This window comes from Leucopleurus acutus (genome assembly GCF_964270905.1).
Source record: "Leucopleurus acutus genome assembly, chromosome: 15".
Lineage (NCBI taxonomy): Eukaryota > Metazoa > Chordata > Mammalia > Artiodactyla > Delphinidae > Leucopleurus > Leucopleurus acutus.
The window spans coordinates 2428748-2454367 of NC_139157.1; the positions used below are offsets into that span (position 1 = coordinate 2428748).

At 54.5% G+C, this 25620-nt stretch overlaps 1 protein-coding gene across 1 annotated transcript; it reads left to right on the forward strand.

Moving 5' to 3' along the window:
• Nucleotides 1–227: 227 nt before the first annotated feature.
• On the forward strand, nt 228–25620 carry UNC93A (unc-93 homolog A; the record flags this gene model as incomplete). Its single annotated transcript, XM_082855415.1, has 8 exons — nt 228–314; nt 4999–5180; nt 6109–6338; nt 7960–8089; nt 12168–12378; nt 14246–14381; nt 15473–15604; nt 25355–25620. The coding sequence occupies 8 exons, from the start codon at nt 228–230 to the stop codon at nt 25618–25620; spliced, it is 1374 nt and encodes a 457-aa protein (XP_082711541.1).

Genomic DNA, 25620 nt, shown 5'->3' on the forward strand with positions numbered 1-25620 from the left:
GAAAGTGATTACTGTGGGTTCCAGAGAAGGTGAATGAGTAACAGCCCCGGGTGCTTCAGTGACTGTCAAGTTCATTAACGCTCAGCAGCCTTAGTGACTGATACACGTCTAACTCAGACTCCAAGACAGAATGTGACTTCTAGGTACTGACTGCTTTTCCTGGGCCCTGATTGGTTTCTTTTAGGGAACTACAAATCTCCTGGTGCTTGAAGCTTTTAGGCAGCACGATGGAAAGAAGCCTGCAGAACGTTCTGGTGCTTTCCTTTGGATTTCTACTTCTCTTTATTGCCTACGGAGGTCTGCAGAGTCTGCAGGTAGGTGTGTACAGTCGTCATGTGATCTTACCTTCTGAATGTCTCTGGGACTCCAAGAATTCCCGTGGCACAGACAGCGAGGAACGTGGGGCTTCACCCTCCAAAATCCTCTAAAACAAACAGCGGTTTTTATGTGCAGCCCCAACTCCCAGTTCAGCAGGATGGTACAGCTGCGGGTGTTTGACCCTCAGACAAGGAGAGCTGGTCTTGGGTTAGTGATAAAATCCACTTTGCCTTTGCATCAGTAAAAGGAGACACAAGACGAATCACTGTGAATTTGTGGTCAGGGGCAGTAATGAGAATTCATCAGAGGTCCTGATACCACGTAGATTCCTGCTAGATCTTCCCCCAGGCAGTTCCATTTTAAGTCTGATCTTTAACTGTGAATGAAACCACAAGGAAGCCCCAGGGCTGGTCAGGAAGCAGCCCGTCATCAAGCCCTTGTGCTTTCTTCACCAGCTTCGTGCTCTGTGGCCTGGGGGCTGCCACACAGTGGAGCATCTGCAAGGTTTCTGATGACGAGTTAGTGTGGTCCTGGAAGGTCTGTCAGTCAGCGACAAGAAGTAGGCGCCTACTGTGTGCACAGAGCTGAACAAGAAAAGCATGTGCAGGGGGCTCAGAATGGAGGTGCAGGACAAGAGAGGAGAGATTCAAATTTTCTGTCTTCATTGTTACAGTGCAAACCCTTTGGACGTGTAGGTGGGCGAGGTAGCTCAGATTCAGCCCTGAATTCCAAGTACATGTTTTCCTCCGTGAACCCCTATTCAGTCTTTTTTCTGATTAGGGTCACAGAGAATGAAGTTATAGCCCATGGTGATTCCCAGAATCGAGCTGAAGGGGAAGCACAGCCTCTTTCTTGCCAGGATACTCCATGACTTTGTAGACATTGCTCAGAACGGTGTGATGCTGTAAAATGCTAATGTGTGTGAAACACCTGTTGTGTCGTGCCGCCTTGAGCGCACGTTGAATGCAGTGTGTGCTTTCTGGAAGGAGAACGTAGCGAGACCATGGACCCATCAGTGACACTGTCCCTACAGAAGCTTGCCCCACTGGAGGAAGTCCTGCTGTCAGCAGGTGGGGCAGCTTCCCTGGGTTCGGGCGTGACTGATGGGATCCGAATTCTCAGGAAGCAGTTGTGATCTGACAGCTGCAGCTGAATGACAGCAAACTGGCCCCCTTGGAAGCCAGGGGAGGGAGTGGGGGGGCCCTAGGAGCTGCCAGGAGTCCCTTCTCTGAGGCTATGGCTGTGGGACGCTGAGGCCACACACACGTGGAAGCCTCACTCAGGAACCCTCGGAGTGGCGTCTGTGTGGAGAGAGCAGTGCAGCTGAGGGGGAGCCACACTGGAATCCACGCCTTCCCCGGGGCTCCTGGGCTGGGCACTGCTGTCCCTGGTGTGGCCTCTTCCTCTCCAGAAGACCGGAGACGTTAGAGAACCAGCCCTCCCACCCTGCCATGGAACCATCCCACGCGCCACTCACCGCTGCTCCGTCCCCGCCCTTATCTGGCCCCATTTCCGTGCCCACTGCTCCAGGACACGTAAACATGGTTTAGCTCTGCCAGTCAGGACTGGCTTCGGAGACAGCAGGTAAGGACAGGGGTGGGTGTGGCCTAGGGCTGGCTGGGTCCCAGCCGCGTTGAGGGGCTGCCGGCCCCCATCGCTCCTTCTGCTTTCATTGGCTTCTTTCTCAGGCCCCAGCGAGGCAGCAAAGGTGGTCGTAGGCAGCCCCAGAGTGCCAGGCCCGGTCCAGCCCCAGAGTGCCAGGCCCGGTCTGGATCCGGTCGTGCACTTGCCCAGGACGCAGACACGCATCTACACCGCCTTCCCCGCAGCAGATGATCTCTTATTTATCATTCAGGTCTCAGTGCACACGCCACACTTCCTTCTCCCCCTGCCCTGTGCCCTGGGTCCCACGTCTGGGTGAGGCGCCCCTGTGTGCACGCCAGGTCCGCCGGCACACACCACACGGTGCCTGTGAGCTCCATGAGGCCAGGCCCTCGCCACCCCGCCCATCGCTGTATCCCCTGCCTCAGACAGCGCTCAGCACTGGATCCAGTGGATCCAGTCCATTCCCCAGTATGGCGTCTGGGGCTCCTGTTGGTCTAGTCTGGCCGGCTGTCCAGCCTCACCTCACCGGAAGAGCTCAACAGCTGCGGCCAAAGACCCCAAAGACCTCCTTGGGGCCTTTCCTCTCAGGACGGGGCCTCTGCAAACACATCCCCTAAACGTCCCTCCTCACCCACACCTCCCGACCTTTCCCCGGTCCCCTCCGCACCCTGCAGGTCTCGCGAGGCCTTGACTCCTTCCAGAAAGTCTTCTGACGCCTCTGGACTGGACTTCGTGCCCCCCAGGAGCTCGGCCCCTGAGCTTCCCCCTGCAGGACTCACTGTCCCACTGCAAGTGGCCTGTTGGAGGCATCCCTGGCCCTGGCAGTCCTGTCCTTCGCCCGCTCCTGGGTGGTGGCTGGTGGCTGATGTCTTTCCCTTTTGTATCCCAGGAGCCACGTAAGCCTCTGCTGGTCAGTGCTTACGGCCGATCCGTCGATCGACTTGCCGAGTGAGCTGAGTGGCCGTCCGCGTCGCTTACATACAGGCCACTCCCGTGGGCTTCTCCTCGGGCGCGGATTTTGCAGGCTGGCTCTCCTAACACATGGAGAGACAGGGACTCGAACATGGTCATTCACTTAAAAAAAAAGACATTTGGTTTCGAAATTTGGTTCCCACTTTGGAGATTGAAATCCGCCTTCCTTTCCAGCGGTGGGCAGCGGAACTCCATCATAAGTAACAAACGTACCTCGCCGCCGACTGGCAGCAGGGCTGTGGGTGGAAAGGAAATTCCAGAGCAGAGCAGTGCTGCCAGCCTCTCGTTAGCACACAAAGAGGCAAGGTCACTAATACGTGAGACCTTAATACGTAAGAATTAAGAAAACAAAGGGCCCCGGCTGAAGCAGTCCCCACATTCCACACTCCTAGCAACTGGAGTTAGGAGCAGAGATGTCCAGATAACCCCACTTCAGGCAGACTGTTCAACTTTTGTCTTCCAACCAGACTTTAGAATTTTCATGGGACCAGATGTTCTTGTTCTGTTTCAATTAATCAGCAAACATGACTAAGTACCTGTTTGGGGCAAGGCACTGGGAGAGATTCAGAAAAAGCAGAACGTTCCGTGCGCTCAAGACCCTTGGAGACCCTTGGCATGCACTTGAAGAAAGGGCACCATCTGGAAAGAGGATGAAGGCGGTCAGAGTGTGTTGAGGGGTGGAAAGGGAGAGGAAATCCTGGGGTGAGAACACAGACTATGGGGTTTGGGGTCTCCAGGAGAACAGGAAAGGGATGGGCGGGGAGGGCTTCAGAGAGGCCCCCGGCTGATGGGTGGAATCTTCTGTCGTCTTGCTGGGGGACCAGGCAGGAAGGAATGGTAATAGTCCAGGCGTTACAGTCCTGGCTTTGGGGTCATCTGGACTAATGAGCTGAGTGTATGATCCTACGCCGCGTGTTTCTTTCCCCCGTGGAGGTAGTAATGCCTGTCTCAGCCATAAAGGAGAAGGAGCATGACAGCTCGCATTCCGGTGTTTGCACTTTGCCAACGCTCTAAGGTGCTGGTTTGCTGAGTTTGGGGCTCTGGCGTCTGCAAGGGAAGAGACCCTGTGGGCGAAGTTTTCTTCTCTGGTGTCTGGTCAGTTGTGTGGGGCACAGCGGGGACCCCTTGCACAGTGACCACAGGGTCGGGCTGAGCTGGATGCCGAAGCGAAGGAAACACACGGACGGACCCTTGTGAAGGAAGGTCTGGCTGCGAAGGGAAGCACTAGTCTTCTTCCCCGCCCCCTCCTCTACCCCTCCTCCCCTCCCCTCCCCAGCCTCTACTCCCCCTCCCCTCCCCCTCCCCTCCCCCTCCCCTCCCCCTCCCCCTCCCCCTCCTCTCTCTCACTCCACACCTCCCCATCCCCTCCCCTCCCCTCCCCTCCTCCTCCCCTCCCCTCCTCTCTCTCCCTCCACTCCTCCCCATCCCCATCCCCCTCCTCCTCCCCCCTCCTCCTCCCCTCCCCCTCCTCCTCCCCTCCACCTCCCCTCCCTCCTCCCCCTCCTCTCTCTCCCTCCGCCCCCTCCCCTCCCCCTCCTTTTGCTTTACAAGTGAAATAAATGGAGGAAGCAATTATGCTAATAGGTTTTTCTTTCACAGCAAAAGCCAGAAGTCACGGCTGCCATTGCCTTGGCCTGAGCTGGCTCTGGTTACCTATTTGACCTTTTGTTCGCTTCACACCACGCTATGCTAGGCACCAAGTGAGGAATGACAAAAACAGGAAAAGTGTGCCTTGTGTCTACACAGCATTAAACTGGGGCTGCTGGCTCTGCCTCAGGCCTAGCGGGAACCTTGGTCTCCAAGGAGGCCCCTGGCTGCCCTGGCCCCCCGCCTTCTCAGGGATGAGGCAGGGGCTGCGGGAAGCAGGAGGCATGAGGGCCCCTCTGCCCCAGGCGGGCCACGCTGGCTGCTTCCCCCGCGTCTCCACTTGCTGATTCCCCTTGACCAGAGTTCACTGCAGTCTCCTCCCCTCCCATCCCTCGGCTGGAGGACAGGCCGCCCGCCCAGGCAGCCTGTTGCTGGGGGTCTCCAGGACCTGGAGATGACCCAGACCACCTAGCCCTGGCAGCCGGGCCCCTGACCGGGCTGGCCTTGTCCCCGCAGAGCAGCCTGTACAGCGAGGAGGGCCTGGGGGTGGCGGCGCTCAGCACACTCTATGGCGGGATGCTGCTGTCCTCCATGTTCCTGCCGCCCATCCTCATTAAGAAGCTCGGCTGCAAGTGGACCATCGTCATCGCCATGTGCTGCTACGTGACCTTCACCCTGGGCAACTTCTACGCCAGCTGGTACGCCCATGTTCGGATGCTTCCCGAAATTCCCCTCTCGGCTTCTGGGACAGGACGGTAGCGTGGCCTTCTTCCCATGTTTTCCCACCGAGATGTCTCTGTCCCCTTTGCTGGGCCCATGCTCCCCCGACTGCCCATCCTGGCCTCTCCTGAGGCCTCCAGCTTCCCTCCTGGGCCAGGGCACTTTTATGGCCCAGCAACGAGGGGAGAATCTACCTAAGATGCGGAGGGTGAATTTCAGGGGGACTTAGCAGAATGTGACCTGCGGACCAAACCCCATACCCTCACCCCATCACAGGGAGTGGACGCAGCAGGGCTGGAGCCAGTGCCCCAGGCCGGGCCTGAGCTCTACCTGCGCCCTGACGGAAAGGGACCCTCGGGGACCAAGCTCTGAGGGCAAGGGCCACGTGCCCTTGTTGCCAGGCATACACTTATCAAGCATCTCTTTGAGGGACACCCCGCTGCCATCCAGGATGTACTGATAGGATGGCTTCACGTTATTCTTTTTCTTGTTACCGTAGAGTTCTCATACAGAATCCTCATGGAGGAGAGCGACAGCTAGACGGATAGGTAGATAGATAGATAAGTAGATAGATAGATAGATTGATAGATAATAAATAGTTTCTAACGTACTACCTTTAGAAATACCTAGAACCCGCCCAGCCTTATTTGTAACCCCAGCTCATTGTAGCTACGTCCAAACACAAAGAAACTGCACTGGCACCGAATTTCACTCTTACAAATGATGCTGAACGAGAAAAGACACAGATTTTTGCGTTCATCTGAGGCTAAGGGGCAACTCTGTCCAGCAGAGCACCACCAATGACACGGCAGTGCTTCCCTGGGCCAGGCAAGGAGCTTCCTTCTCCCCGAACGGAGGGAAGAGTGGAGAGCCCGAGGCACCCCATGCCCGCGTTTCCTTTCTCAGGTACACGCTGATCCCCACTTCCATCCTGCTGGGACTTGGAGCGGCCCCGCTGTGGTCCGCGCAGGGCACCTACCTCACCACCATGGGAAGCACGCACGCAGAGAAGACAGGAAAGCTTGGCAAAGACGTGGTCAGCCAGTATTTTGGCATCTTCTTCCTCATATTCCAGTCGTCTGGTGTGTTTGGCAACCTGATCTCATCTCTGGTGTTCGGCCAGACACCCACTCAAGGTAACAGGAAGGAAGTGGTGACCGTGGAGGGCCCCTGGTCCCTCTACACACGTCCTCATTCAGGACTTGAGCAGGTGGTCCCGTGAGGCCGCAAGGCATGGCTCTCAGGCTGCCTGTGCCTCAGGGTCACCTGGCCCCCGGCTCTTCCCCAGGCAGTCTGGTAGGGTCTGAGGGTCCGTCTGGTCCACGGGTGCCCCAGCGATTCCAACCCTGGCCTCCCCTGAGCACAGGGGAGCCTGGGGTGCCCTGGGGAAACTTAGGGCCACCGCTCAACTGTGGAACTCGGGTTCACAGAGTCCATTACTATCCTTCTAGACTAAGAACGGGTCCCACGGATTTATTTTGCCCCTGAATTGATCCATTCACCAGCGTTTTCCTTGTTACACAAAGGACCACTTATCACTTACCAGATTTGAACGTTTGGTGACTGATGCTTTAATTCATCTGTCTGCCTGACCACACTCAGACAGGGCTGCAAAGTGTGGCTCTGCCCTATGCCTGCACCCTTTGATGTCTGAGGACTTAGACCAAGGACAGAGGAAATAAATACCTTCAATTCTCACAGGAAATGTATTAATGGGGACAAATGTTCTCACTCTCCTGCTCTTATCAGGATCATGTCTCTCTCTCTCTGCCCTGATCCTGTTAACCCATGTAAAGTCCCACGTTTGGGAAACTGTAATAAAAAATCCGTCTCCCCTTTTTGCTCATGTGATGTCATCCCTTGCTAAGTGCATCCACAGAAGGGAACCTTTACGGTGGACAGACACCAATCGTTACTCAGTTTTGGAGAAACCGTCAGCAATCAGCCAACAGAAGCTGGGGTGAAGGTTCAGTCTCTGACATGACTGTGGTGAAGGAGCGAACGGGTTTACTCTTAAAGACATATAGACAAGCGAGCTTCAGTCTCTGCCCAATCATAGGACACAGAATGTGAGGGCTGGAAGGCACTGAGAGAGCACTGCAAGTTTTCTCAGCCTTTCTAGGCTTCCAGCCTCCACACTGCCTTCTCATCCGACGAGCTGCGCATCTCACCGGCCAAGGGGATTTTGCAGCACTTTATGTGATAGAATCTGTTTGATGGAAACAGTGAAACACTGAGTGTTCTTTCCTCCATGACATCCATCGTCTCTCTCCCGAGATTCTGATGTAGGTCTACTGAGGGTCATTGATGGTTCCAATTTTATTCTTTTAATGGAGAAGAAAGTAACATTCCGAGAAGGTATGCAATAACCTGCCGGAGGTCATGGGACTGGTTCCAGGTGAATCTGAGAGAGAACCCAGTGGGCCTGACACCCAGTCTAATGTACTCTAGTTCTTAATTAATTCCGAAAAGGGGACAAGGTTCAATTACGTCAAGAATGTAATGTAACAAGTCACCGACATTTATTGCACATTGGTCCAGAGTGTCTTAAAATCAAGTACCCAGACACGTGCCCAATGGGAAAAGCATTCTGGGACACTGGGTCAAACGAGCCCTTGTCTCGTGACTCTGACCTATGGTGATGTCTTGTCCTCTGCGTGTCCAGGCTCCTTTTCCCTGGGCCTTTTCTTCCTTGTGTACCGTCTCCTGTCAAGTTACCCGTGTCCTCAAAGCACCTCTTTGCTTCCTCCTTCACAGGGGCCATCCCGGAGGAGCAGCTCCTGTCCTGCGGGGCCAGTGACTGCCTCATGGCCACGGCGTCCACCAACAGCACCAACCGTCCCTCCCAGGAGCTGATCTACACCCTGCTGGGCATCTACACAGGTACGTGCTCGGCACCAGGAACCCAGGCAAAGCAAGCCCATCGCCTTCCTGGGTTGAAAGACCACCTGCTCAAGGTATGAATAGTCTCTTCGCCTGCAAAAGCCCCACAAGACGCGTTCAGCTGGGTTGTACTCAGCCTTTTCCACGTGAAACCGAACGCAGCAGCCTCTGCTGGCCGAGGTCTCCTGTGGTGATAGAAGCACTTCGCGTCTGCACCATCCAGACCAGTAGCCATTACGTGCACTTACTTAAATTCTAATTAACGCAAGTAAAATTACTGTTCTGAGCTCACAGCAGCCACGTTCCAAGTGCTGAATGGCCACGCGGAGCGATGGCAGCCCCAGCAAGTGGACCACGGCCTTGGCGGGTTGTGGCTACTCGTGTTCTAAGTACGTCCAGGTGGATTTAGGGAGTCCCGAATCCCGGTGTTATCACCTTTTTCCAAGGAGTACATTTGAACGGCTTCTGCTGAGAGGCTGGGCTTGGGCACGGGTCTCCCCAGCACCCGCCCTCGGGCATCGGCGAGGCCTTGGGGCTCCCCCTGCTGGTCACAGGGCAGCGGAAGGCACAGGACATTGGAAGCTCATGAAAGATGGTTGCCCGAGGGAGTGAACCCCTATGGTTCTTATCCTTAGACGCTCATTTGAATGGAAAATGTTTATGTTGATAGCTTTCTAAATGACTTTGCTCTTACAGATGTATCACCACTTTGACGGGCGTACCCTTAGACTAGTTTTGTTGTTGTTACCATTTGAAGAAAATTTAAGGGTATTCTCTGTCATTCTTTTTTTTTTTTTTTTTTTTTTTTTTTTTTTTTTTTGGCGGTACGCGGGCCTGTCACTGCTGTGGCCTCTCCCGTTGCGGAGCACAGGCTCCGGACACGCAGGCTCAGCGGCCATGGCTCACGGGTCCAGCTGCTCCACGGCATGTGGGATCTTCCCAGACCGGGGCACGAACCCGTGTCCCCTGCATCAGCAGGTGGACTCTCAACCACTGCGCCACCAGGGAAGCCCTGTCATTCTTGAATTCTAGAATCTGTAAAGGTCTTGGACTGTGTCCTTCTTAAAGATCAAGAGTCTGATAGGTATCGGATTTGGTGGGACTGAGTGCAGGACTCCACTGGGAATCAGAGGTCCAGAGGCCACGTGCATGATCAGTTTGTCTCGCCTGTGAGATAAGTTGCCACCAACACGCTGGTCTCTTTCAAGGTTGCTTCCAAGTCAGAGGTGCCAAGTGAGCCCTTTATGCTACAAGGCAGAGCGAGTGCTGGCAGACGCCAAGCAATGTGCTCGAACTCCTGTGGCCCAGAAACCAGCCAGACAAGACCCTGACTTTCAGTGACCTTAGGGTCCAGATGTGTCTTCAACTAACCAAGATTTGATAGGACGCATGTTTTGAACAAAGTTCCCAGTTGACATGTAGTTACATCTTCTGGGGAAGTTGCGTTCTAGGGCAGCTGTGATGGAGAGGTGGTACCCAAGCCAGGTGTTGGAGGGTGAGTAGGAGTTTACCAGGCAGAGAAGGGTACGTGAACAACACTGAAGGCAGAGAAGCCCCAGAGGGAGCCAGAGTGGCTGGAGGACAGGGGCCTGGAGGGGGCAGAGGAGCCAGAGATGGGCGTGACCAGCGGTGGCCTTGAGTCTGGACGTGCACTTATTTGTCTTGTAGACAGATTCTCGTGTTAGTTTAGCGTGGGCATGAGAAAAACTGCGGACAGAGAAACCAGTGCAGGGGCGATACAGTGACCCAGAAGACGAAGGGGAGTGAGGACGGTGTGCAGAGCGAGGGAGGGGCCGCTCAAGAGAGTTAGAGTGACAACTAGCAAGACTGGACATGGGATATGGGAGCAGATGGGCCGACATTCTGTTTGGGAAACGTTCAGCCTGATGTGAGGGCAGAACAGTGTGTCCCCTGGGCAGTTAGGGACCTTCCACAGAGGTCCTGGTTCACAGAGAATCCAGCCGCCTAAGTCTAGATGTTTATGTAAAGCAGGGACCTTGCAGACGTCATACGGGGAAACGCTCTTAGTATCTGGATCCTGGTTTGCAGGGCTTCACACCCTTCTTCCTTCAAGCAAGCCCATGTTACCACAAAGACAAAAGAAAATTATAAAAAACAGAACTAAAATAAGAAAGGAGAAAAACAGACCAAAGCAAAGAGAGCACCATCTCCCTGGAGTAATTTTCTAGGACTCCTGAGCTCTGCCCTCACGAGGCAGCGTATTAGCCCTACCACCAGCAGTCGCCCAGTCCACGCCCCTGCAGATGGCCCTGGACCAAGGGACCCTCTGGACACGCGTCTGTGTCCTGGTGAACATGTGGCTTCCAGTCCTACCCCCGACCACCGCCGCTGCATCTCAGCCCCTGTCCCGGGGAAGCTGTGTCCTGGGGCTGCTCCGAGCTCAGGCCGGGGAAGGAGCTGTGGCAGGTGGTGGGTGTTCACGGCCAGCTGATGTGCCGGTTTGGAGGAGCGCCTGCGTGCGCTGACTTGCTTTGACAGTTAAGTGGGAATCATGACCCCAGAGGACGTCAGTGCCATTGTGAAACGTCTGCGGACAAGAGTCCGGCCTCATAAACTTGGTCACAAGGTTGAGTTAGCATGAAATGGGGGAGGGGACCAGTGCTTAGCCAGGAGGAAAAGCAGCTGAATTACAGAGATGAAGCTTAGACGTAAAGTGGTGCTCCTCAGCGTGGAAATGTGTTTATTAACTACGGACTTCTCTGGGACGCGTGGGGGGACTGGTTTCACCATTTCTCAGGCAATTTGGAGGAGGGCTGACTTGGTGAGCCTCACCGTTTCAGTACGGCTCAGGCAGCTACGCCACAGTGAGGGGCGAGCCTGCTGCCTTGGGCGTCTGGGGCTACAAGAGATGGAAGAATAGCAGACAAGGTTGGAGACCAGTAAAGACACAGAGTGGCTCAAACCCTCTTTAAAGGGTGATGGGTCAAAGCCAGCAATGAGCGATAAAAACTGTTCTGAAGTGTCCCCGATCCCACCAGGGAGAGGAAAGACCACCACTGGACCTGAGTTCATCTGTGGGTCCCAAACCACGTGTATCATTATCATGGTAGATGGAAGAGCAGTAGAGACATAAGAAATGACAAAGGGCCCTCAGCCTCACTGAGGGAGCGAAAAGGTGTCCACGTAAAGAACAGGAAGATTAAACAGACATTTGTTCTCCCTCGAGAGACAGGAAGGTGGGTTCGTGGCAGAGAAAGAGATCTCGTCATTACCTCTGGAATCATGAAAGTACAGGATATCCCCTCAAGGGTGAAAGGAATAGTTGTCTTGAGTCATTTTTTGATAGATCCCCTGTTCACAGGGTCCCAAATACAAATATTGTAAAAGGGAAAATCCCCCTCTCACCGCCACCCAGCTTTCCCGCAGCCGTAGACAGCCCACATAGTCCTTAACTCTTAGACACACCGACCGCACGTGTAAACAAATGTCTTTATGCCCCTCCTTGTCCAAACCAAATGGGAGCACAGTAGACTCCCAGCTCTGCACCTGGCTTTTCCTTTCAGCCATTTGTCTTGGGGGGAACTTCCCATCTCAGTATGCAAAGAGCTCCTTTCCTTTCTCCAAACGCATCATCCCACTGGGGTTGGGAGATACCCTAATACATGCAGCTCCTACCACAGGACGTTTGGATGAAGAGATTTGGGATGAACATGAAGAGAAGCCAATGGTAACTTTCCTGGCGGGACCCATAACCCTGAGAAGGGAGTCTAGCTGCTGATAGAAATTACTTTGAGGATTCTGACGAGAGAAATGGTGCATGGTTAAGGGCCCTGAGGACCTCGGGGGTCTCTCCCCAGGTGTCTGTGTTTCCAATCACCTGCTCTGTGGGTGAGACAGCCCGACAGTCACAGAACCAGCACACGAGGATCGAGGCAACGTGTGTGGCCTCCGAGTCCACAACAGGGGTCAGGGGCTCAGCCTGCCTCCGTCACCTGAAATGTGGATCTGAAACCGACCCTCCGTTTCGAGAGGAGGAGGAAGTGAGGAGATGAGTCCACGTGCGCGGTGCCGCTGGAGCCCGTCACAGCAGCCTGTCCCCCCTCCCCTGTCCTTTCAGGCAGCGGCTTCCTGGCGGTCCTGCTCATCGCCGTGTTTCTGGAACCCATAAAAGACGCTCAGCAGGAAAGTGAGGGAGAGAAGCAAGCGTCACCGTTCTGGTCCACTTTGCTGTCGACGGCCAAGCTGTTCAAAGACAAGCGCCTCTGCCTCCTGGTCCTGCTGCCGCTGTACAGCGGGTTCCAGCAAGCCTTCCTGGCCGGCGACTACACGCGGGTAGGCGACGAGGCCGGCGGGGCTGGCACGGGGTCCGGGGCTGCGCTGGGTCCTTCCCGGCCTCAGGAGAGCCGCCGTGTGGTTAGGACATCAGCCCACCTGGGGACACCCCTCACTTGAGATGTGTTTTCAGGGAAAGGACCAAAGCTGCTCTGGAGTCATCGCAGGGACACTTACTTGCCTGCATCTCACCCTGTGTCCTCATTTTAGAGTGAAAAATAGGGAAAACCATGAAATCCACAAATAACACTGAAATTCCTTATTACCTAGTTTTTTAAAATTTTTTATTTTATATTGGAATATAGTTGATTTACAATGTTGTGTTAGTTTCAGGTGTGCAGCAAAGTGATTCAGTTATACATATACACGTATCTATTCTTTTTCAAATTCGTTTCCCATTTAGGTTATTACAGAATATTGAGCAGAGTTGCCTGTGCTATACAGTAGGTCCTTGTGGGTTTTCTATTTTAAATATAGCCGTGTGTACGTGTCGATCCCAGACTCCTAGTTTATCCCCCCACATTTTCCCTTTGGTAACCATTTTTTTTCTAAGTCTTTGAGTTCGTTTTGTAAATAAGTTCAGAGGTATCATTTTTTTTAAATTCCACATATAAGCAATATCATATGATATTTGTCTTTCTCTGTCTGACTTACTTCATTTAGTATGATAATCTCTAGGTCCATCCATGTTGCTGCAAATGGCATTATTTCATTCTTTTTAATGGCTGAGTAATATTCCATTGTATATATGCAACACATCTTCTTTATCCATTCCTCTGTTGATGGACATCAGCAGGTTGCTTCCATGTTCCATCGCCACCCCAGCTCCCTCCCGGGAAGGCTTGCCAAATGGGCCAGATAAAAGGCAGGGTAAAAATCTGAATTTCAGATAAACCACAAATATCTCTTAGTATAAGTATGGTCCTGAGTATTTGGACACCCAAGAGTTTCTTTGGCAGCCCTACTCTTAGGACAGTCTTGTTGGGGTCTTGGAGTTTCAAAGAATGAAGACAGAATGACAAACAGTCCCCCCGCTATCCAGATGCAAGGGGCCTCCCAGCCTGTCTCCTGTCTGTCCCCAACCCTGCCCCCGAGTCACGGCAGGAGCACTTCTTCTCATCTCTATGGAGATTCCCTTCCTGTTCCTTCCATCTTCTTCTTTTTTATTAAGACTTTATTTTCTTAGAGCAGTTTTAGGTTCACAGCAAAACTGAGCAGAAAGGACAGAGAGTTCCCGCACACCCTCTGCCCCCACACGGGCACATCCTCGCCCGCTGCCCGCCTCCAGAGGGTCCGTTTGTTACAACTGAGGAACCTACCTGGATACATCGTCATCACCCCGAGCCCACAGCCTACCTGAGGGCTCGTTCTTGGTGCTCTACATTCTCAGGGTTTGGACAGATGCATAATGACGTGAAGCCATCATTATGGTATCGTTCAGAGGAGTTTCAAGGCCCTAAAAATCCCCTGAGTTCTGCCTGTTCATTCCCCGGCTCTGTCCTCGCCCAGCTGTCTTCTAGGCAGGATGGGAAATGACCCACACCAGCAAGAAGAGTTCAGATTCGCCCCTGTATAAATAACATACGGTACAGATACGCGGGGAGAAGTCTGCCAGGCGGCCATGCAGAGCGTTCCCTGTTAGTTCTTACCCAGAGGAGGGTTTTCCTTACAAGCACAGGCGTTCTCCACCCGGGAGCTGGAGGCCAGCTTCGTGGGCCAGCTTCGCGGGCCAGCGGTCACAGGGCAGAAAGCGTTTTAGCATGGGCTGTATTCCCGGATCAAAGTGAACCCCCAAACCGCAACTTCAGAGCTCAGCCCTGGAGCAGGCCTGAGGCAGCGCAGGTAACTGGTCTGTGCTTCTCTCCAGTCCTACATCACCTGCGCCCTGGGGATCCAGTTCGTGGGCTACGTGATGATCTGCTTCGCAGCCGTCAACGCACTGTGCTCCGTGCTGTACGGGAAGCTGGCCCAGTACACGGGCAGGATTGCTCTCTTCGCACTAGGTAGGTGGACCGTGGACGCACAGTGGACGCACTCCTGGGGCAGGTCTGGCTCCACTGCGGGCGATTAGAGCGTGTGTGATGAGGGCCAGGGTTGGGGTAAGGACGGGGTTTGGTGCAGGTACAGAAACGGGGCCCACACCCACAGTGGGGGCCAAGGGGTCAGGCAGGAGACAGGGAGCCTTCCAGAAGGAGGAGATCTGTGTTCACGTGGTGGATGAAGCTGGTCTTCTAAACGGGCATCACCTTCTATTTTTCTTGAGGGAACAAGAAGGATCGGAGACAGCGTGAATAAGGAGAGATGAGGGTGTTAAGGAGACAGCTACCTGGTGGCCCGGTCAAGGCCCAAAGGGTCCGTGGTGAGGGAGCAAGAGGGAGGGAGCACATTAAGCATTGGTCAGTGCTCACTGGGGGCCAAGTAATTTGCTTTATATCGAGGAGAGAACAGAGAAGGAGAGTAACTTGCCCAAGGTCACACAGCCTCGGAGAACCCAGGCTGCACCTGCTGTTTCTGCTCCTTGGCAGTCCCTGAGGGTCATAAGCTGCTCTGTTCCCACACTCGAGGGACATCACAGCGTCTGCAGAATCACGAGGCCAGGGCTTAGGGCTCATCATGATAAAGTCAGGAGGAATGAGGACGTTCTCCCCCAGCCTCTCCCTCCTCGTCCTGTTTGGAAGCCCCAGCTCCCCGGCTGGGGCGCCCCTTCCCGTCCCCTCCTCATGCCCCCTACTCAGTGAGAAGCAGGGGTCCCACCACTCGCTCCTAATGAAGAAACCCTTCTCTCTCCCACTCTGAAGCCCCATAATCTGGGGACCCCTCTGCCCAGCAAGGCGACACTTTCCTCTAAGACACAGAGGTGTGTCACCCCCAGGCCCCCCACCCGATGATGTGGAGGCCAGAGGTGGATGGAATCGCACACCTGCCAGGCGTGCCCTGCATTTCACCTTCAGTCTCCGTGTGCCACGTCAAAACCCACCTGAAGAAATCAGTCTGGATTATTTTAGGAAACATCATTCCCTCCTGGAAGCAAATGGTCAGAAGACTCGTCCTGTAGCACAGAGTGTCTGAGAGAAGCCCCTTTCCCCGCTCACAGGTGCGGTGACCCACCTGTCTTGCATCATCGCCCTCCTGCTGTGGAAGCCTCACCCCCGCCAGCTGCCTTTGTTCTTCGTATTTCCGGGCCTCTGGGGCGCGGCTGATGCCGTCTGGCAGACACAGAACAATGGTGAGTGCCCGGCACAGAGCCATTCCTGCTCAGGTGGCCCCGCCTTGGCCAGTCATGGGGGGGCATGTGGTGGGTGGAGGGCCCCCCAGGGGGACGTGGTGACATGTGCAATAAGGGCAGTGGAGTGGGGACCACACAGGCAGGAGGGCTCCAGTTCCACACTGGGGATTTGCAGTGCTTTCTCTGAGCGTCTACTCAGATCCATGATGTCCATGAAGTGTGCAGCTTTCTTTCCTGAGATGATGGTTCCTTCGTGGCATCCCCCTGGAAGAGCTGGTCTGAACAGAACAGCTGCTCTCAGCTGAGGTTGGGGACAGGCGGAAGCGCTTACAGGTTACCGTGACAACGTCCCTGCAGTGGCTCTAGGGCTTCGGGGTGGGGGAGTGGGTGTCAGTTTTCGGGAGAACAGAGTTAAGGGCGGGAGGGTCAGCAGAGGCTTCACCGTGGGGGCCACGCCCTAGTGGGCTCCTGGCGGATAGTCCTCCAAGCAGCGGGGAGCCTGGGGGAGGCAGGGAGTTGGGGAGGCCGGGGGGGAGCCGTCTCTGTCGCTTTAGTGCCGCAACAGGACTCCACAGGCTGGGGGGCTTGTGAACAGCAGACATTTACCGCTCAGAGCCCTGGGGCTGGACGTCCAGGGGGAAGGCATCGCGGATTCGGCGTCTGGAGGGCTGGTTCACAGAGGCTCTCTCTTGCCGTGTCCTCACATAGAGGCAGGGGCGAGGGGCCGATCTGGGGCCCCTTCGCAAGGGCACTGACCCCTCCCTGAGGGCCACACCCCACGACCTCGCCCCTCCCAGAGGCCGTCGCCTTGGGGTTTCAGACACTGAGAGGAGAGGCTGGCTGGCCCGATGTAGGGCCGACGTACCGCTGAAGGGTCCACTTTCACTCAGCACTGGTGGACGCAGCAGCAAGGGTTTAGGGCGGGGGCTGGCAGGGTCACTGCTGCCGTGACTCAGGGGACGGGGCGGACCCACCGGGAGGTGGAGGGCAGGGGCGGGGGCTGGTAGGGTCACTGCTGCCGTGACTCAGGGGACCGTGCGGACCCACCGGGAGGTGGAGGGCAGGGGCGGGGCTGGGAAGGAGGCCGAGGGGCGGAGCTTCTGGACGCAGGGACTCAGTGGTCCCCGGGACAGGCTGGGCGTCGGGATCCCCAGGCTGAAGGCGGCAGACGAGCCCACAGACCTGGACGCATCAGCTGAGGGGCTTGGCTTGAGCTTGAACACAACAGAGACAGGACTCCGGCGGGGGGACCCAGCACTGAAAAGGGGCTGTTTGGGGCGCGTATCACTTACGATTATTTCAGGCTGCGCCGCACGGCACGTGGGATCTCAGCTCCCCGGCCAGGGATTGAACCTGGGCCGCCGTAGTGAGAGTGCTGAGTCCTCACTACTGGACCGCCAGGGAAGTCCCTCTCGTAGGATTTTAGATTCAGACTGAAGGGCTGTGAGGGGAGGGGCCAGAAAAGGAGGCCCCTGGCCGGGAGGGGAGGGGTGCCCTTTCTTTGGAACGCGGGGGAAGGCAGTCAGAAGGAAGGATACGGGCCCCTTTGTCACCACGGGGAAAGGAGTTAATTCACGCCTGAGACATGTGGCTTCCTAGAGAAGCCACAGCTAGCGACGACCTAACAGACGGTCTTCACCGCGAGCCGGCTGTCAGTCCTGCGAGGATTCGTTCGCCGATGTAGGCCAGCCGGGCGGCATCACCCTCAGCGCACCGCCCCCTGCAGAAGCGCGGCCACCGGCCCGGGCCTGGGGCAGAGCGGGACTCGGGCCCAGAGGTCCAGCCGCAGCCTCAGCTGATGTTGCAAAGAGGGCGGGTGAGAGGCAAGGCAGGCAGAGCCGCTGAGGGCAGGGGGGCCCCCGCCAGCGCAGGGGAACTGGAGAGCTGCCCTCAGGCCGCCGAGAGCGGTGTGCGTGGCCAGTGCTGTCCGGCACCCTCGGGGGCCCTGCACCCCGACAGGGCGGCCACCAGACGTTCGACAAAGGCCTCAGAGGCCAGGCTGTGGACGTGAGGGACACGGGAGAGGCAGGCGGGGGGCATCAGGGGAAGAGGTCCCGGGAGCCCCGAGTGCATGGGGAGCTGGAGGGCCGGAGCCAGGCCTGGGCTGGAGGCCCAGGGTTCAGACTGTGGTGCAGGGAGCTCTTCCCTGGGCTGCAGTGGGTGGGAGTCCGGGCCGCCCATGGCGGGTGGGAAGGGAGTGGCCGCAGCCCGGGAGGAGACGTCCAGCCGAGGCCCAGGGAGGCCTCCTGTGGACGCAGGCTCCCCGCGGGTCAGGAGGCGCCCTGGGTTGGCGGGTTGGCGGCATGTCCTGCCAGGGGATGAGCCGTAGCTGACTGGGTCTGGGGGGGAGACCACGGGAGAGAGGGGAGAAGGGGGCTGGCGGGCGGCCCATGGAGGACACGGAGGGCGGCTTGAGTTCTGTGTGACCTAATGGGACGAGGGCTGAGGGCGGGAACCCTTGGCCCTGAGTTTCCCGAACACCTACGGCCCTGGCCCCGGGCGGGAGGGTGTTGGAGGCCCCAGGAGATGAGCCGTCTACACAGCCGGCATCCTGCAGCTGCATGAGCCCGGGGCCCCGGAGGTGAATCTGGCTCAGAAGAGAGCCTCTTCCTTTGGAAACACCACCCACCATTCAGCCCTTATCAGGGAAACACCCAGGACTGGAAACTGGGTCAGGCCAGTCCACAAACAAGCCACAGGCCAGCGTTTCCAGGGGCAGGAGGCCTGGCCGCTGTCCCTACACCCAAAGAGAACAGGTACACGTGACCTCACCCATGGTGGACTCAGTACTCCAGGACGGCCTCTCCTTACTATCTTATCTGTTGCTGGCTTATGAAACAGCTGAAAACATCACTGAACAAACCCCGTGCTGTTGGAACCAAGGGGTTTGGGTTTCACAATCTTGGCAGGAGGCTCTCCTGAAGTTCTGAACCAGGTGACAAAGGTGTGTGAGGCTCAGTGCCGTAATCTGGTGTGTTTGGACAAAGGTCAGCTGGTGGAAGCAGTGACAAACTAGTCTCAGGCTGGGCTGCGATGTTGCTCAACAGAAGAAATACTTAATCGGTTGGGGAAAGGTACACAGACACCGTGCTAGCTTTTCTTGGCCGTGCAGACTTCTAAAGGAGTGCAGGTCACAACTTCCCCCGTAGGAATCTTAGGCATTTTCCCCAGGGAGCATCAGGAGAGAACTGCTTTCAACATCCCAGAGGAGGTGTGAAAGACGCCCACTGTTTTACTGAACAGTCCAAATGCTTCTGCCATCTTGCTTTCTAATTAGCTGACATCTCTGAGTTCACTTGAATTTTTTACAGTATTTACACATTAGAAGTCAGCAGCCACGCAATAGTCCATACAATAATTCCTTAGGTGTTTCAAATGATTGCAAATAAAATGTTTGGTTTTCTTTCTCCCTGAGATATAGGAGTAATTGCTTTAACTCTCCTTTTCTTTACACGGACATGAGAGGCCGTCAGGCAGAGCCTGTCAAAATTGTGCAGAGTTACATGAGGTCCAGTGAATAACTCGGATAAAGACCTCCTTGAATAAGGAATGCTAATTTAAAATGAGTTATTTCTGTCTTTTTGTTCAGATCAAAAGTAATTTGTTTCAAGGAAAAATCAGTTGCTGGGGAAGACTGTTGTTTTCGTGTACGACTTGAGAATTTCTTTCGGCGTCTATACTGGCCATCGTCCTGGCTAGGAGGGATGCTTTAATGACTGAGCTTGAGAATTTCTTCTGGCGTCTATACTGGCAATCGTCCTGGCTAGGAGGGATGCTTTAATGACTGAGCTTGAGAATTTCTTCTGGCGTCTATACTGGCGATTGTCCTGGCTATAGGAGCGATGCTGTAATGACCGAGTTCCCTGCAGGCTGGCTCCCCAGGCTCTCTCGGGCTCACCGCCCTGCAGCGTGCTCCATCCATACCGTCTCTGTATTTTCAAAAACTGGAAATTTCGTGTAGCTTTCGCCATGTCCCAAGATCAGCTCTCTCTCATTTTTGCTTTTTCCATAGCGAGTTGGATTTCTAATCCTATTCTCCCTGAACGTGTCTCTCTTCTAAGAAGATCCGTGAGCCACATACTTTCCTGGTTAATGAGACTGGATACAAGTCAGTACAATTCAACCCTCCTTTTCAGTCATCACCTCTCAGTTTACAAACATTGTTACAGTTCTCCAGTTTAGAGGCAAATCGGGGCGGGAAGCGTCCAAGCCCCCCCCACCCCGTCCTGGGGCAGAACCGTGCTTCTCGCTGCCCACGTTCCCACTGGGCTCCGGGGATCCCTCCGGCCGTTGGAGCCGGGGATCTGGGCGGCTTTCTGTTTATCCGCCCTGACAGTTCACGAAAGGTGGGTACCGTTGCCATGGCAACCCTTGCGCGCGCCAATGCCTGCACTTGAGATTCAGAATGTCTGGCCTAAAAATACTCTTTTGCCCTGTCAGCCACCAAAGGGGCTGTTTTCAGGTTGATAGACTCAAAAAGCCTGTCTTCTCTTACATGTCCAGTTCATGTATCCTGTCTTTTCCAAACAAACAATACTCATTCACATCCTGTCATCCGACGACAGGGGTCAGCATCCGGTCACTTCCACCTGGTGCCTTTCCCAGGTCAGGCTGCAAGCAGGCTTTTCTCTTCCTTTTTCTTTTGGAATAATCTTAGATCAACAGGAAAGTTGCCAAGACAGTACGGAGTTCCCATATACTGTTCACTCTGTTTCCCTTAACTCGAACATCTTACAGAACTGCAGTACATTTGTCAAAACCAAGAAATTAGTATTGGTACATAATGAAGCTTCAGACTTTACCAAATTTCTCCAGGTTTCCCCCGCTCCATCCTCTGTGTGCTCCCGGATCCCAGGCAGGCCCCGCGTTACACGTAGCCATCCCGTCTCCTTTGTCTGGTCTGTGCCAGTTTCTCATTTTTCTTTGTTTTTGATGACCTTGACTTTTGGAGAATACTGATCAGGTGTTTCGTAGACTGTCCCTTAATTTGGGTTCATCTGATGTTTTCTCATAATTAGGCTAGAGCTAAGGGTCTGGGGGAGGAAGACCCCAGAGTGAAGCGCCTTTCCCGTCACCTTGATCGGGTTACAGGACAGCACAGGACTCGTCATTGATGCTGTGGACCTCGATCGCTGGTCAAGCCAGGGTCTGGCTCCTCCCACGCAGAGGGCTACTCTTCCCTTCCACTGTCAGTTCTTTGGAAGCCAGTCACCAAGGCTACGATTCAGGGGGAAGTAATTACCCCTCACCTCCTGGAAGAGGAGTGTGTACGTGCGTTAGGTATAGTTCTTCTAGGACGAGCATTTGTCCATTCTCCCCAGTTTATTTAGCTATTTACTCAGAAGTTTGTCTACCTCAGTATGGGCTCATGTATTTATGGTATCCTTTGGGTTACAATCCAATGCTACGTTACTTACTCCTTTGTTCTAATTGTTCCAACTTTGGCGACTGGGGTCTTTCCCGTTGGCACCTGTGTCCTTTCGACTCGCCCCCCCCCCCACCGCTACCTATTTTGGGTTTTTAGTACCTCCTCACTGTTAGGCACTCCAGAATAGTCTAGGCTCGTCTGGTAGCGCCTGTGCCAGCCCTAGGTTAGCCATTTCTCCAAGGAGCCTGGGCGTGCTTCATTGGAGAATGGTGTTAGGAAGTAAGATCTGAGTGCTGGGTGTGCTCATTGCTACTGAGGCACTCTCAGTGGACAGAGTGAGGAGGGGGCATAGGCTCACTGGCCCATATACACACACACATCTATTTATTTCTGTATCTGCATATCTATCTATCTATATCTATCTATAAAATAAGGCTGAACTCACACTGACGTCCCAGCACACAGGCTCATTCTAGCACCCCCTTCTCACCCCTATCCCACTGCTGATCTGTAACTTCTTTCCTTGACCGTGAGAAACCCAGTTTCCACTCTGTATACCACATTGCTTATTTGTTCAATCCTAGCTCACATGTAATTTCAGAGTTGTTGAACTATTACTTTGAGACTACTTCTCTTTTTCATGTCTTTCCCTTCTGCCCTCCGTGTCCTTAACGGTTGGAATTTGACACAATTAACGTGCTGCCTTCTTTACGTTTGGATTAAAATAGGAAACAGATCATGAGTAATTTCCCCAAAAGCCTGACTTTAGTTATGACTGGCTCTGCCCTCTCCTCCTCAGGCTGGGCCATATTCCCAAATGGGGGCAAATGGAGTCCCCCAGACTCCCTTTCTCTGCGTTTTCTTAGACGGCAATTCCGGCTGCTGACATCAGCCTTCTGCCGGCCGTGATCCAGCCTCTCCTGGACACAGCCATCTGAGGAGGGGGCAAGGGAGGGGTCCTTCCCTCTTGTCCAGCTGTCACACGTCTTCTTCCGTCTCTGTCGTTCATCCAGAGGCACAGCCAGCTTCCCACAGACTTCTGGGCTCCAGGTCCTCCCGGTAAGGGCCCCTCCTGCCTCCCAAACTGCTGAGCTGTTCTGCACACGAGGCTGTGAGCTCACAGCCACTCGACCTCTCTTCCCTGCGGGTGGATCCCCTCACCAGGGTCACATTTCAGAATCAGACTCACAGAAAGGCGAGTTCTTCATTTGGCATTTAAGACTCTGGGGGCCCAGAAAGTTTAAGTTTATGGGAAAACCTCAGGAAGCTGAGGACCCCATAGCCACTTAAAAGGCTGAACTGGACTTGAACCAGAACTTGCCCAGGAGAGAGTGGGCAGTGGGTCCCTTATCCTGGAGCACAGTGGTCTATAATTGTCACGGCCTAAACTTAACCTTGAAATCGTCTAAAGACACCAACCTATAGACCAAAAACGTTGACTTAAAGCTAGAGTTGGCTGTGTTACTGGATTTTCAGAACGTCAGGGTGCATTTGTCAGGAACCACAACCCGCTAAGGAAGCAGCTGGACCTTTTTGCCGGAGAACAGGACAGAATCCACCACTTGTAGCCATAGTGTCACCTTGGATTTTCTTCTCTAGCATCTTGTTTTTAGGTCCTATTTTAGAGTCACCCTCAGAAGAAAGACAAGAGATCTTGAAGTAATCTCAGAAGTTACGTCCCAGGGTGTGGTTATTAGGTTCTCTTTGGGCATTCACTTCCATTAGAGAGGGCGCTTTGCAGACTCCACACAAGAAGCACACCTCCTTCTGAATGTTCCAGACAGCCTCCAGTTTTCCCAAATAGGCATGTGTTGTTTAAAATGTGTATCTTATGTCATATCTTATATCTGCCTGATGGACCCCGCCCTGAGCGGTTCCTGTGCAGATGGACATCTGAGTAACCAAATGCCGAGGGGCGTCTCCTGGGCGCTGACATTTCCAGGCAGGGCTGCAGGAGACCTTGCTGCTGCCCTCAGACCTTTCCCCCCAGTGCTGGAGGGGCCCTTCCCCCCTACAAGCCTCCCCTCTCCTGTTCTAAACGCGGGGGAGAAGGGGAGGGGTAGAAGGAAAGGGGCAAAGTTAAAGGAACAGAATGAAAAATGAATATGTGCATGAAAGCTCCGCCGTCTGCTCTCCCCACCACAGCTGCCCGCCCTGTAGGCGGGACAGTTCTGAGGACACGCCCACCGCCCTGCGGACGGCGCTGCCTCTGGGAATGAAGGACTCCGGGTGCAGATTCTGTCTGGTCCCGCTGGGCTCCGGGCTGTCTGCCCATCCCCCCCGCTCTGGAGTCCACGCTTGACATTTTGGTTCACGCATTATCTGACCCACGTGCAAAGGAGGTGCCTTGGCCCGTGCCGTGCTGTGTGTGGTCACGTGTCCTTTGTTACCTGGACTGCCTCACCAGCGTGGGCTTTTGGGTTGTAAGGGGAAGGGGAGAAAAGGAAGGAGCAGCTCTCCCCCCAGGACTGCCCACCGTTTACTTGGGTTACTGTTTATCCTCTGAGAGGTGTGCTGCCCCACAGGGGTGTGCTGACCCGCAGGACGTGCTGACACTGCAGGACGTGCTGACACTGCAGTATGTACTGACACTGCAGGACGTGCTGACACTGCAGGACCGGGCTCAGCGTTTTGCCACTTCATGAGTCACCATCCACCCATGCGTCCACTCAGTCATTCAATAAGGATTTTCGCTGACACTGGGTTGCGCTGGAATTATCATTCCAGATAAGATGGGTTCCTGCCTCAGGGAACCCACGGCCTAGCAGAGGACAGGGGGACGCAGGGCAAGTCCGTCAGCCAAAATGGTAGGCGTGGTGACCAGGCAGCTCCGGGCAGTGCAGCAGGACATCTGCCGGGATGCTCAGGCAGGTACCCCTGTTGAAAACTTTCCCTTCCTAAGTGTCCACCTTCCAGACACACTGCTGCCTCGCTCACGTCCTGGGGATGGGGTTGATTCCCGTTTGGCGAAACTTTACCACACTGCAAGCAGGAACAGAAAATCATTTCCCTTCACCTAGAAGCATTATCAGACTGTACTAGTTTGCTAAGGCTGCCACGACAAAATACAGCAGAAATGGAGACTTGAGGTCTGAGATCCAGGTGCGGCAGGGCTGCTCCCCTGAGGCCTCTCTCCTGGGCGTGTACTCGGCCATCTTCCCCCCGTGTCCTCATGTGGCCGTCCCTCTGTGCATGTCTGTGTCCTGACCTCCTCTTCTTATATGGACACCTCTTATATAGTCACATGGGATTAGGACCCACCCTGATGATCTCCTTTAACTTGATCACCTCTCTACAGGCCCAACTGCAAATACAGTCACACTCTGAGGTCCTGGGGGCCAGAACTAGCACATGTGGATTTGAGGGACACAGTTCAGCCCCTATCACAGACTCAGGTCATTTCTCTCCCAAACCTTCAGAAAACCACCCAAGGGCAGAAAGAGAAAGACAAATACCGTATGCTAACACATATATATGGAATCTAAGAAAAAAAAAAGTCATGAAGTACCTAGGGGTAAGACAGGAATAAAGACACAGACCTACTAGAGAATGGACTTGAGGATATGGAGAGGGGGAAGGGTAAGCTGTGACAAAGAGAGTGGCACGGACATATATACACTACCAAACATAAAATAGAGAGCTAGTGGGAAGCAGCCGCATAGCACAGGGAGATCAGCTCGGTGCTTTGTGACCACCTAGAGGGGTGGGATAGGGAGGGTGGGGGGGAGACGCAAGAGGGAAGAGATATGGGAACATATGTATAACTGATTCACTTTGTTATAAAGCAGAAACTAACACACCTTTGTAAAGCAATTATACTCCAATGAAGATGTTAAAAAAAAAACCACCCAAGGGGGTTTGAGTCCCTTCATCAAGAGCTCGGTGTGGGGCGGTCTCACTCGGAGGCTTCACCTGGCTGAACGCTCTTACCCCTAAAGTCTCCAGGAGGGGAAGGAAAGGCCCACACCGTGGTGATCCCCTTGCCCTGCGGCAGGCACCAAAAACCCCACGGTTGAATAACTTATGTACTGTGCACTTCCCCTAAGTGCAGGAATGAATGGCCTTCCCCCTTCTCGCCTTCACCTACGGGTCCCACCTCTCGGCCTTGCTTTTCTTACCTGCAAAGCTCGGGCTTGGGCCGTGCCCCCTACGGTGCTAACTTTCATCCGTTCTGTTTCTTGTATCTACGGTGGCTCGTCACTGCTAGAGAACATCACCTGACTTGCTGTCATCCACAGCGTGGAATAATTCCAGTTTTTACAAAGGAAGGTCCTGGTTTTATTGGGAACACTGGGCCGTGGGGAAGTTGCATATTTCCGGTGATGATCAGAGAGGTCGTTTGCGGTTCTACAGCCACATTTTCACCCGTCTCCCCCCTGCAGCTCTTTTCGGGGTCCTGTTTGAGAAGAACAAGGAGGCCGCCTTTGCCAGTTACCGCCTGTGGGAAGCCCTGGGCTTCGTCATCGCGTTCGGATACAGCATGTTCCTGTGTGTCAGCGTCAAACTCTACGTCCTCCTGGGCGTCCTGAGTCTGGCCATGGCGGCATATGGAACTGTCGAGTATCTGGGGTCCAAGAAGGCGGCCAGGCTGCGCACCGAAGAGCAGACAGAACCAGCTGAGGAAGGAGCAACACAGACAGAAATGTGA